The following is a 14,130-nucleotide window of genomic DNA, read 5'->3' as shown; positions in this document are numbered from 1 at the left end:
CTTGTTTCATATCACACTAAAACACACAGAGGTTGTGTGTATCTTGTGGTATCTGCTGACAAAGACCAAGCTGGAAATTAATCAAAACAGCTTTCTTATCTTCTGCAGAGAATGCCTGTGAAATGGAACAACTTGCCAGAGCTGCAAATCCCGCTCGAGTGATATTTGCTGCTGATGAACACAACGATACGCTCCACTCTATATTTTTGATGTCCAATCATAAAGCAGAATGCTAGCCTGGCATCCATATTCATACTTTCCCTGTCATCATATTTCATTATTGTGCTGTGCCACTATCAGGAAAGAGCTGCATCTTAGCTACAGTGAGTGCATTTGGGGCCAGTGAATTACTGCTGCAGTGCAGACATTCAGACAATTTATGACAGTAACACTACCTGAGTGTTAAAAGACATATGATGGCTTCAGGGCGGGTCTCATCTTGCGGGGCTGTTGTATTGAATTATATTGGATTGTACTGGTGCTGAAACTGTGCCCACCCTTGTATGTAACACTGTAATTTAAGTATGATAAAACACTAAGCAACTGCAGCAAGATGCATGATTGGGAATCCACATTTGTCATCTTTAAACCAGACTACAAGCTTATTTTTACTTTGATTTTTTTTGTTTTTCTGGCAGGTTGTGTTTTTCAGGCACTGCTGCAGCAAATGTTGAACAAATACAGTAATTCATTTGTTCGAAAAAAAACTGCTAATATGTTCAAAGCACTGCTGCTAAAGAGCTCTGAATGCTACAAACCGTACATCATTTGACATTTTTTTAGTACTGTAGCTTGCTGCCCTCTCCTGGCAGGACAGATGAGGTGCAATCATGGATTTCTACCAAGTATCTAAACAAAATCAGGTGATTTTCTCCCAAATTATTGTAAAAACCAATAGAAATGCCTAGCACAACTCGACTTACTGTCATCCAAAACATAAGATAAGAGTATAATGCATAGAAATAGTCTATCATCTAGTGTGTTAATCCACCACAATGAGCAAAATGCCCAGTTGCTTCTCAATAAGCTTGGTTAAAAACCAGTTAACAGTCAATTATCAACTTGTTACATAGACATGTAATCAAAAAACAGGCTGGAAACATTTCGTGACTGTGTGTTTTTTTCCCCCCTCTGTGAATAAAACTAATGACCCGTTTGAGTGCGTCATAGAGACAGCAGGGATTTGTAAAACGCTCTCTCATACCAGACGACTGTCCCGGGAACACAACATGAGGTTCGTGTATTTCTAGAAACACTCGCTTTATCGAGCGTGCTCATTTTCTGGAGCCTGCTCCAACATCCAGAGGGTACGACTGCCACCTGGCAGGTTTATAGTGTGATCATCTACTTGCTGTGAGGTTATTCTGGGCAACACAGGGGGATAACATTATTAGTCTGACATGCCTCCTAATGACAACAACACCTACAAGCAAAGCATATGCCGAGGAAGCTTGAAATCCAAAACTGTTGCTGTGTTACCTTGTGACTCAAAAGAATTGAATTTGTCATGATGTCTACATTAAATACAGACAACAGACAAAGAAAAAAGAGAAGCAAATCCAAGTTATCCATCATGCCTTCTGCAGTATAAGATTGTATTCTTTTTCAGCTACCTTCAGCTGAAACTTAAGGCAGCCTAAAAATGCAGCCTGCTCTAGGAGGGCAGCATGTTTTCGATGAAAAGCAGCATCAAAAGGAATGAAAGTCTAATTCCAGTGTGGCTGACAGAAACACCTGGGTCCTTCTGTGGCTCCAGCTGTGATAGCCAGCTTGATGTTATTAGAGGTATAGATTCAAATGACAACTGTGCCCACACAGGAGTTTCCAAACCAAGCCAAACTAGTTGGAAAAACTACACTTATTATGTAATCTAAGAACTGCACCTGCCCCATACACACCAATCTAATCAATACAAAATGAAGAAAGCTTTCTCTTTTTTCCACAGTGGGTGAATATTCATAATGCTGCTTTTCTTATTCATGACAAGGACCATTGTTTTGCAGGCCTTCTGTTGTTGTTTTACCCCTGCAGAAAAATCTTTACTGCAGATGTCATTTTGGAATCCCCACAGTGCTACTCATGACTGTTTAATAGCACGCTAAATCACACCCAAACAACACTCATTTATCTTAACTACTGACAAGCCACAACAGTAAGGGAGAGCACCTGTCAATTAGAAAAAAGTGCCATGTTTTATGGTTATGCTTGACATGTCACTGAGATATAACAATGATAGGAACTAAAGAAGTGCTATTAATAGATAGCAACAAAGGATAGATAAGGATAGAAACCACAATCTAAATCTGTATGTGTATCCAGATTTAGAATCTAAATCTGTGTATTTTTGCCATATAACCACTGTAAAAGATTAGCTCCCAATATCACTACTTCTAGAACAAAAGGATCTTCACATATCATGTAGCAAGAAAAGCAAAAATATTAGCGAAATTAGCCTCAAGGAAAAAATAACTACTATGACTTTTATTTCTCATTAAGTTTAGTTAAAAATTGATGACGAAAAATCTCAATTATAGCACAAAACTAACCACATTTTATCACAGGAGGGAATGTATTTTCTAATATAGCCCTTGATGCATGTAAAAGGCCCACTGTTTTCTCTCTGTATTTTACAGCCTGTTTCTGGGGTGAGAAAATGTAGCTGTAAATCTTATTCTATGGGGCTATATGGCCATTGTGAATATCTAACTTGAGAAGTAATCAATGCTGAGCTAGGTTCAAAGTGAATTAACTTACAGGGGCTGTCAGCTGGGACTCACGGTGCAATTTATTCTGATCATTTTTCATTCCAGTAAAATCGTACATTCTGTGAGGTGAAGGAAGAAAGGATCAATATCATGTGAATGTGTTTTAAATAGTGTTGACAGCTGAGTGGTTTTTGGACATTCTGGATGATTTTGCTACATTTCTTCTCGTCAAAACTCAACCAGTGAGTGTACAGCGTAACTGTTAAATCCAGTCTCAAAAATGTGTATTTGTAATTTGCATTTGCAGCAATGTCCCGGTGGCATAAAATAGTTAAATCCACCAGCCTGTCGATAATTAATGTCTGCAAACTACATTCTTAGCCATACAAACATTTAACTTTTCCTCTGTAAGAAAGCTGATATTTAACTGGTGTCTTGTAACTGATCTCATCCACGTTGCAGGGATTATATCTTAACAGACTAGCTCTCAGTGCATTGCAACAATGGCTGCTCCTGCTTCCATGCACACTATAATGCCACTTCAGTGTCATGGAAAAATGCTTCATTAGTCACTTACTTACAAGGTCAAGCCACTAACACAAGCAAAAGCAATTCAATTTCACTTTCACTGCTACACACAATGAAATTCACTTCGAACAACTTTATTTAAATCAGGCAATCTGTTGAGATTTGTGCTAAAAACAGTCCAGAATCAAGACTATTTAGTTGACAACCAACTGCACAATGAATGGGAGGCGATTTATCATAATTTGCACAGATTGCACAGACTACTTGGCTATTTTTTTTCTGCTCATCTGGAGGCATAAATCTGCCGTTTTTGTACCTTTGGGACTTGGGGAGGCCCAGGTGATGATGCGCCGCACCAAGCAGCAGTTGAGGAGGACTTTCTTGGATATGCCATGGTCTTTACGGAAATGCTGCAGGTCCTCCCTCCACTGGGCTCTCTTGGTTGGTGTACACATGGCTGGAACCTCACTATTGTAAAATACAGTCTGCAATTATTTACAAGGACAATAGGCAATCAATTCTGTGCAAATAATCAGCTAATTATTTGGGCAATTTTCAAAAAGCCATCTCCGAGCATGAAGCACAAACCCACAAGCAGGTGTTATGAGACTGCAATAAACAAGATTTTGCTGTATATTGTAAACAAGTGGTGATTATTATTAGCCTCATAATTTAAAAGATGACCCATTCACAGCTTCTGGTAAAGGTCAAGAGGCTGAAATAGCAACAAATAGCCACAGTCACTGCAGCATGCAAAATAAACTGTCACAAGTCAGGCAATACACAAGAGAGCATATGTTAATGTGGAATATTTTCTTTGCCCTCGGTTATACATGGACATAATGATATGCGAGACATTTCAACGTGCCCTTTTTGAACTGGAAAATACTTGTCTTCTGAGCCATTGTTTTAAAAAGGCATGATAATTTCCCAGCTTTTGGACGATAGGAGGTAAAAGTAAGTACAGATCGTCTTACTGCAAAATGGCTGCAGTGCTTTGCTTTTATTCTGCCTGAGATTTTTAATTTACAAAAGGCAAAAATTGTGTCTCCAGACAGTTATCTCATAGTAAAATGAACAAAATTTTCTGACGCTGAATAAAACATGACGTGGTGATATCCTACCTCACTCACTACTATGATCACAGTCACCCATGAAGGTCCCGTTGCAAGAGCAGAAGTTTCAGACATCAACAGATCACAAATCATTCAGTCTGCACTGACTGCAAGGCTTTTGCTCTTTGTAGGATCAGACAGTTTACACCCTTCAAAGAATAGAAATTTAAGGTCCAATGTATGGACCAACTGTCATCAATTGTTCCTTTGGGCATCATCTTACCTTGCAGGTTAAAACACGATGTGTGCGCTCTCTCTGCTTCCTCAGACTGCTAGTGATCCTCAGGTTTCACACAAGCACTTTCCCTTTCCTGAGCTGATCAACAGAGTGTTAAAGGGGTGGAAGGAGGAGGAGAAAGAAGAGGAGGAGAGCGAGGAGCGTACCGTGAAGCAGAGCGAGTGAATGAATGGGGGGGAGAGAGAGAGCACTGGAAGGAGACACTGTAGCTTTGGCTTCAAGTTTAAAGTCTATATATGTGTGTTTTATTCATATTCAGAGGAAGAGGAGCTAGTCAGAGGTGCTGGTGGCTACATTTACAATGGAGACCTCTGATCATCCTCCTTGAACCTCTTAAAACACAAGAAAACCCTCACCACACAAAAGCACATACTTTGCATGTCCACTCGAACAGATCGCAGGTCACAATTAGGAAAATATACAGTCATATTTCATCAAGCTTTGTTAGTTGTGACAAGAAACTGGTACTGAAACAGTAAATTGAATATTGTTTGTGTAGAACCCGACTGACAATATCAGCCATTATCCATCTATCACATATAAATCAGTATCGGTTTCTATGTTCAACATGTGCTAATGTGAAAACTTTTCATTTGTAATGAGAATAATGCAGAAAAAAGATAGTCATTTAGAGCAGTTTGTCCAGCAAAGCTCAGACTCCACTGTTATAAATATTTCCCACACTGTCTACTGCACATGTAGTAGAGTATGGTGCGGAGTCAAGCGGCGTCTTCATTGTAAGCTGCTAACTAGCTTGTGAAACATATTGCTGCAAAGTTAAAAAATAATGTCCCACTCATTTTCTTGTGCAATATAGCTAGCATATATATGAAACTTTTTGGACAACATATCTATACTGGTATGTTTAACTCCTCAAAAATTTGCAACAGTCATGATAGCGTGAATAAGACTGTACTTAGGCACAATAGACCTTTGAGTTAAATGGCCACATCAGCATGCTAATGTATTTTAATTTCTTTGGGGCCAATGATGAGACAAACTCAGGATATCACACTACCAGAGGTTCTGTCATATGTACCAGATGTTGAGATGCAAATGGTCTATAACTTGTCCTCAATCACTGACTGCAAAGGTAAAATTACTTCATACCTGACTCTTGGTTAGTTTTTTCACACATCTGTAACTGGACTTGCTGCCATTTCACGTTTTTTGTCATTGTCCAGTATCTCCAGCACATGTGGCATCTACGGCACCTACTGTACAAAAGAAAAACAAACACAATTCTATTTTTAGAATTTTGGTATCAACTTAGTATCAAAGGATCAGTTCTTATGACATCTCTACAAATGCGGACATGCTGATGTTTCGTCATGTTCACGGTCTTAATTTATGTTAAAATTTGCGAATTAACACCAACTCAAACTGAGGCTCATGGAAAATTCATTAGTTTTACCTAGCATTTTAGCAAATTAATAATTTGACTTAAAGTTGGCAGTAAAGAAAAACCTACGGACTCACCAATTATTTCTGCACATCTGCACTAAACTCACATCACAATACAACCAGTTATTCCTGAGAAACAACATCCAACACCACCGATGTTACCTACTATTATTGGCTTAAAGAAAGCCTTTGTACAAATATTACAAATACACTGCACCTGATAAGAAATTTAACTGGATAAGTGAAAAATGTGACTTCATTGTGATGCTTGATGAAAGGTCAAAGGAAATCCATCTCATAGTCTAGTAGTTTTTACAATGCAACATTTCAGTTTAGATCAAAATGTAAACTGGCTCATAAACTTCAGAGACCTGAGATGATATCCAGCCCGCAATAAGAATGAGGAAAAACTATGTTGTACCATCAATATTTTGCTACATTTCTGCAGCTGTTTAAGGAGTCTTGGATCTGATCCTACACTTTGATATCTGCACTAAATAGTTTTTGTTTCAATTAACAAGCTACTAATTTATGATACTTATAGTGTCATTACAGTTTGAATGATCTGAAGCCCTTTTAAACTGATAGGAGGATGTAGGTAAATTTGGTACTTATTTAAAAATGTTGTACTTAGGTCTTTGCTTAAAGATGATGTATACCGCTGCACAGGCAGTACTGCAAAGACTTTACTACCCTGAATTTATGACCACAGTGTTAATGCCCTCCAGAAAATGTTGGCTGTAGGATTTCTGTCAGCACTCACTGCCATCCTTTTACGTTACAACATACAGTAACTGTCATAAGTTTCTACACATCATATGCAAATGATTTTGCACCTGGTCAATGGCCAAACGGGCTTAAGCTTACATTCAAATGCACATAAGATTAATTCCTGCACCGTAATAGATGGCTATGCTAAAGGAGAGACAGCAATGCTAAATGTAATTGCTTCCCATGAGATGATCAGGACATATTCTGTACCTGAGAAGACGAAAGGGGGGCCTGGATAGAGAACTGGGAATAAAGCCATGTTCTCCCAGCAGGCCAACACTCACTCGTGACTGAAACAGGCTAACAGATTGGTCACTGTGTCACGGCATGTAATATATGTTTGCATAAATATACATTCTGTGGTAGCACTTTTTAGCCGAGCACATCCAGAGGGAGGGGGCTTGAAAGCTTTGTCCCAGATACTGAATAATTTACATTCAAGAAGCTGTTGATATTCAAGCCTACCGCACATTGATATTCAAGATCACCTGAACTGAAGACAACTCAACTCTACAACCAGGTGTGGCCGACTTAGGAATCAATTTAATTATTATATATATTACTGTTCCTAATGTCCATAACACATTTAAAAATAGCAGTAAAAGAGGTTTGAGATGAGTAATAGTCAAACTTATCACAAAAGTGGTTATCAATATGAAATTAAAGGTCCCATATTGCACCCTTTTCACATTTTTTCACCTCAAAATACTGCAAACATAGTTCATTTAACCATGACTGTACAGCTACTGGAGTTTTTCTCTGAAAATCAGCTACTGGTGTACCCACCCTCTTCAGAAAGAAAACATTCTCTGCACCTGTGATTAGCAACTGGAGCTGTCAATCACAGTTTGTACTGGATGATACACAGCAGCTGGGGTTGGCTTCTGACTCACATGTAAGCATATCTTTGTATCTTCACAGTTTTGTTTTACACAACCAAGTTCCTTTCTTGAGAGATGTGTGAGATGTAAATTTGGTTTAGTGGAGGTGATAAGCTTCAACAAGGACTGAACCTGCAACATCCTCATTATTATAACACAATCTCTTTAGACATTAGCTACAAGCTTATGGCCAAGCAAAGAAATCTGAATGTAAGTGGGGGATGGGCGTTGTACTATTCCCATCTCATCATCTCAGTTACGATTATCTGTCCCGCTCAAGCCAACCCATGAAAATGACTGAAATACAATCCACATACATTAGCTGCTCAGTGTAGCCTTTTAGGTGCTATGTGGTTTGTGTGTAAGATATGCAAGCGAGCATGTAGATCCCTTGCACACTTTAATCTTCATTAGTCCTCAAATATAGACACCCCTCACTTGTGTTAGAGGCATTTCACTTTAATGTTATCTGAAATCAATTCAGCCAGCCAGCTCATGTGGCATCAATTTAGAGTTAGATCATATTAAAAGTATGTACAGAGTTGACATCTAAGTTCCAACTTTGTGCATTCCTGCACCATGGAGGAGATTTTGCAACACAAATCTCTCCCAATTCCCTACAAAGACTGCATTAGATATAGATTCAATTATGTGCAGAATGGGCACCAGCAACTGTGTGGTTATTAAGAAACCAAACACTCATTTCTCATGAAACGGAGCAGTGATAAGCAAATGGCCATCAACGTCGTCAGTGGTGAGAACAGCTGCAGTGTAAACCCCAGAACAGAAGCACAGCATTTAAACAAAATTATAAAAGTGAACACATAAAGGAAGCTCTCAAATAAACTCATGGTATTGGAGCAAAATAAAAAAATAAATTAAAAAATGAATGGTTGCAGGGTTGTGATAATGTACAAGATTATCCTCCATTAAAAGACTTGAAATTACACAAAGTCAACACAAAACTGAGCCAAAACAAGCCACATCATTAAAGGATATTTGTGCAAAAGTAATTCAGCTTTTATAAAAATGTTAATTTTAATTGTATTTCATCACTAAGTAAACCAAAAGCATGAAAATATCTCAAAAACACAAACACCTGAAGAAGCATATACAACGGCGAAGAAAGTAATTCATGATCAACACCAGCTATTCTATATAAGTGAATAGCAGCAGGATGAGGGAGGATCATATGTACCAAAGCAACATCACAGGTAACTGATACCACTTTACAAACACACTAACTCAAAAAAGAACCCGACATTAATGCACTACGGGCTTGTTAATGCAATAAGTGAAGCGATGATCCCCAAACATCTCAGGAAGCCTTGAAGAGGGTTCAGTAGACTTGTTTTTGTCTCAGGCAGTATTCACGTAAAGAAAACCTCTCCAGTAGCAAAGAGAGGGAACAAACACAATTATATTCCTCCACCAAGCTAACCTTATGAAGTTAACAAGCGCAGAGTTAACGAAAACAAGAGCAAGCTTAAATAGACAGCTTTATTATTCAGAGGGTCTGCAGTCTAGCCTAGAGTATTTATAAAGGGTTTTATTCTCCAGGCCCTTTGCTCCAGCACATTCAATTTGAAATAAAAACAACCGATACTATATTAAACTACAATGTCTCGGATTCAGCTAAATGCTTCTGGGGCAACTGTGCTAGTTCAACTTTTGCTCCTGCACAAGACTTGGCCCAGAAAGATTGAGAGTTGCTATTTAGGTTGAGGTGGAGTTTTCTGTCACTGTGATGAGTAAAGAGGTGACCATGCAAGCAAAGAGGATAATAATGAGGTCGAAAAGGGTTCACTGGTTTGCTAAAATCTGCTAGGAACATTCCAGAAGAGCAGATTCACACAGGAAAATTGGAAACTGCCGCACAGACAGAGAAAGGTAAAGGTGCTGAAGATGGATTTTTGGGTGTTACAATGTTGACATGACCAAATCATGGACATGCAGATTACACGAGGGATAATTTTCTGTTAAGTATTCTAATATTAAATTCATGTAACCTAGGGCTACTTTGCATAAAGAAAATCCTAAAATCAAAGCTCCTGAAAACAACCGTAGCTTGCCTCATACACATGAAAACAGAAAAATGGAACTACTGCCTGAAGCCCACAAATAACTGAGAGCATTATTCTGTCACTCCATGTTATCCTCAGTTTGTGCAAAAGAAATTGCCCTCACAAAACAGCAACCACATTGAAAGCTTAGCACGCAAAACCTGTTTCACCATATTTTCCATTTCTGCTATGAGCAATGACTTAGTGGACGCCCTGTGTAATTGGTTTAAAGGAGAATTCCTGTTTGTTTAATTTGGATCTTGAGATTTAGTTAACGTCCTAAAATTATTTGTTTCCAACCTGTTTGTCCAAAAAAAATCCATGTGAGTGCACAGTATGACAACCAACAGGAAGCATGGACAAACCTGTCAAAATATGGGAAATGTAATGAGCAATTAACAGAGGTTTATTGCTGGCTCATATTCACTGTCTCTTTAAGAGAAACTGTGACTTGCCTCACTGGTGTTGCAGGTGATTTAAAAAAAAAAAAAAAAAAGCTAAAGGAATATAAACAACCCTGCTGTCTGGGAATAAAATGATGGAATACACACATTCAAGACAAAAGGCCTCATTTGAACCAAGCCCTGCATTTCCATAAAACCTTGCAAGGATAATGCAATAGCCCATTACAGAAGCCATTACCCATAGCAAAGGGGGCTGCTGCCCAGCTGCATCAGCAACACAACATTGAATCAGCTCTTTTATTTTCTTGAACGTTCTCCACCATATTATTAAGCAGCGTTCACTAATTGCCTTTACTCCTCAAGTGTAATGGAAATGCTCAGGGTTACAGCAGTTGACTGAAGCATCTGTATGTTAAATGTTTTGGAAAACATTCACTTACGCCTACATGTAATCATGGCTATGGGTTGTAATTGTATCTATGTGGGAACCAACCCATTTTAATGCCTCTTTGCATATTATAAAGGTCATGATGAGATGAGAATGTGGGCTGAATTCAGAGAAAAACTATGTCTTGTTGCTTCTTGACAAGATTTTCAATTTAGAGAGGAACATTTTTTTTTAATTATGTCAGTTAGTTATGATGGCTTTTGCTGTGCAGCACTCCTGTATACATACTATGGAAGAACGGATGATAACTGATAATCAAATAATTACCATTATTTAATGAATTAAAAATAACCACAAGGGTGATGCAGTTTCACTGTCAGAAAATGTACCGCAGATGTGCTTTAGCACCTGGTTGCCCCACCACAGGGAGCCTCTTACTGTTTGATGAGGTGGAGTTAAAGGTGTGTTTGCTGACCACCCGCCACAGTCAAGCACACCTCCCTGCTGTCTAACTTATAACTGTGTCAGTCGTGTTGATGAACTCTACACCATCAAGTTGTGAAAAAGGTGTCTGCAAATGCAGAAATACAGACTCTGATTACATGTTTCCAAAAACAATCAGACTTAAGTGATCTAGTGTTTCAGGGTTGTTCTTCTGAGTATAAATTCATTTACGAGGGGCAGTAAGTACTGACAGATTTCTTGGACTGATAAAGTTGTTGCAACAGTATTTGGGCTGCTGTTTCCAGCAGCTGGACTAATGTTAACCATCATGAACAAGTTGCTTCATCGTACAGGTCAAGTATGAGGATTATTTTGACATCGAACTGCTGACATGAGTTGCATTTTTTTATTTATTGTGGAAGATTGCAGTGAGTTTGCTGTGACATTATACGGCAAACATTAAGCATCAGTGGTTTAAAATAGTTTTAAAAATTGATTTCTCTTGTTCATGTGGTCGACTATCAGTTCAGGAAATTGTTTGCATTCCTAAATCTAAGTGATCTGCTGCTATTATGCTGTGATATCTGGAGTTCGACTCATTCTGTCACTGATATGAATAGTATGTGTGGATTATTCTTCAAGACGGTTAGCAATTATGCTATGAATGTCTCTTCTGTTTATCCTCTATTGCTATTTTTATCTTGACAAAATAGAACAAAATCTTTCAAAACAAATACAGACAGGATTTCTAGGATTTCTGTGCTTTATTGAATTGTTGCCTCATCCCGGCCCACCCCTGATTAAACTTTAAAAGCACGCAAACACACCCAACAGCTGCAGCCACTGCAGAACCCTGTAAAAAGCACTGTCACAGGTTGGAGCCATAAACCCCAGTGCTCATTATTCTCTGTTGCAATAGCAGGAAATGAGCTGCTACTTTCTCTGCCATCTTTCCTTCCCCGCACCAATGTCATGGTGGTCAGAACTCCTGTAGCGCCGTGTTACCAGGTCAGCTGGTAATCACAGCAAGGCCAGACACAAGACACAAAGAGCGGCGTGCCTCTTGGCTGGCCGTCTCCCTGCTGCCCTCAAACACACATTTCCTCTTCCCAATTTCTCACACACCGATCGTGACCTTGTCCTCCAAAGTGGCAGCTAAAATTAGCAGAATGCATGAGGGAAACAGCCCTGTGGATTAAACAAACTGCAATGCAGTATTTAAAGATGGAAGATGCAGGCTCATGGTGGTGATGCTACAGTATGCATCCTTATATCTCGGATCTGCTTTCATACGTCCTCTTTCTGAAACATGAGAGCTGCATAATGGTATCTTTGCGGAAACAGTTGTTGTTCACTTATTTACTTAAGCTGAACCTGAAATCGATACAATCACCTCTTGAACCATGGCCGAGCAATCTGATAAGGGGGAGAACACACAGACCACAAGAAAGCAAAGATCAGTGTCAGATTTACTGAAAGAAAGTGTCTGTATATAACCTTGCACTGTGAGAAGCTTTTTTTTTTCCTACTCTGGCTAAGGTGTCCCATACACCTACAGTGCAGGTGGTTTATTCAAATTACCACTTTAAATAGCTTCGGTTGCAAAGGCTAATTGAAAGGTCACTCAAGATAATGAAAAAAAGAATGGCTGCGATACCCACGTACCAATCTTGCTGATACAATTATCTGTCGATCACAGCATTTCTTCATTATTACGCTTCAATTACATACCGGTACTTCTATGCAATTATTAGATAAATAAGGGTTCAGCACTTTTTCCATTGGTAATTGACAAAAGCTCATGGGGGAAGGCAACTCAGCATAATGAAAATGAATGGTGCAGACAGTCCATCCAATTCACATTTGCCTGGTCTCTCTCACACTTGTTAAATGGACTGTGGCATTCTGGCCTCTGTAGCAGCCAGTTTTAGACTAAAAAATAACATCTAACATGAGAAAAGTATAAAAGTCAACACACAAACTGCAGAGAGAAATCTGTATGTATAGAAAGTGAAGTAAAACCTAACACAAACCCACACCTCCAGAGACACATATCAAACCTTTTACCACTCCCCTGCCCTCTGTGGGTGTGTGCAGTTTTCTCAGTCAAAGTGTTGGAATGCCTCCATAAATTATTCAACCGCAGCGCCTGGTATCTGAAGATAACACAGGGTCTTTATCGGTCAGCGTGTACAGAGACACTGTGCCGGTGACTATACAAGCACCTAGAGGGATTTGGGGCACGTTCTGTGTAAGGATGCGTATCACTGTGGCAGTCAAGCATACAAAAGAATGTAGCCCCGATCTGCTGGTTTATGTTGTAAGGTCATTTTCATTTTCTCAGGGCATACTCTTGATTTTCAGCTCATCAAACAAAGGGCAATTTGATTGGGACTGCAGAAATAATGCAGGCTAAATAGGATCGGTACCTGCCATTTATTCTTGTTGGAAATATTTAGCACAATGACATTTCCTCGGAAATACACTCATAAACAGAGTGTCCCAAAATGCAGAGTTTTAAGCATATTAATATCAGTTGAACAATGAAATTGCTTTTTGCTTCCCCATATTGCTTTAAATTGAATAAATCACTTCATCTGCATTAAACTATGTATAAATATCTATCTACAAATGTAGGCACATGAGACAAAGCAGTTGGAGCTGTTTAAACCCGTTTTTTGTAGCAAAACACACAAAATGTACTGTTCCCACTCAGAACAGTGCAGCTCAGACTACACAAAGCTTAAATCTGTTAACTAGAACTCTATAGGAAAATGATACAGGTATTTTTCATTATTTTCTGATATTTTTTTTTAAAAAGTGTACTGGAGAAAAGGACTTCTTAATAGTCTTTGCAGACCTGCTACTATAGACAGTAATTAATCAGGAAAATAACTGGCCGATTTCATAGTAGTTTCAGCATTTAAAGAAAATTTACATGCAAATATATCAACTGAAAATTAGTCTGTCTTAAGCTGAATGTTCCAAATGCATAATTTTAAGGATATTAATATCAGTTCAACAATCAAACTGCTCTTTGCTTCCAAATATTGCCTCAAATTCAATAAAATCCCTTCATCTGCACTAAATTATGTATAAATATCTATGTACAAATGTATTTCGGAGACGTGTCAAAGAGGTTGAGATGAAACTAAACTTAAACTGTAATTTTAAGCAATTGTTTTTTTT

At 38.6% G+C, this 14,130-nt stretch overlaps 1 protein-coding gene across 2 annotated transcripts in view; it reads right to left on the bottom strand.

Moving 5' to 3' along the window:
• The window catches only part of kcnip4a (potassium voltage-gated channel interacting protein 4a), a 140,496-nt gene that overhangs the window by 118,548 nt on the left and 7,818 nt on the right, over positions 1–14,130 (bottom strand). The window contains exons 1-2 of one of the 2 annotated variants that reach the window (XM_035945097.2): positions 4,572–4,692; positions 3,550–3,701 (exon numbers count right to left, since the gene is read on the bottom strand). The exons of the other annotated variant lie outside the window; for it this stretch is intronic. Of the exons in view, the coding sequence (XP_035800990.1) occupies positions 3,550–3,688 (139 nt within the window). The 5' untranslated portion in view covers positions 3,689–3,701; positions 4,572–4,692. Of the gene's footprint in view, positions 1–3,549; positions 3,702–4,571; positions 4,693–14,130 lie in introns of those variants that run through there. 2 annotated transcript variants of the gene reach the window in all.

The sequence above is a fragment of the Amphiprion ocellaris genome, chromosome 23 (genome assembly GCF_022539595.1).
Source record: "Amphiprion ocellaris isolate individual 3 ecotype Okinawa chromosome 23, ASM2253959v1, whole genome shotgun sequence".
Taxonomy (NCBI): domain Eukaryota; kingdom Metazoa; phylum Chordata; class Actinopteri; family Pomacentridae; genus Amphiprion; species Amphiprion ocellaris.
This window is presented reverse-complemented; position numbering and strand designations above follow the sequence as displayed.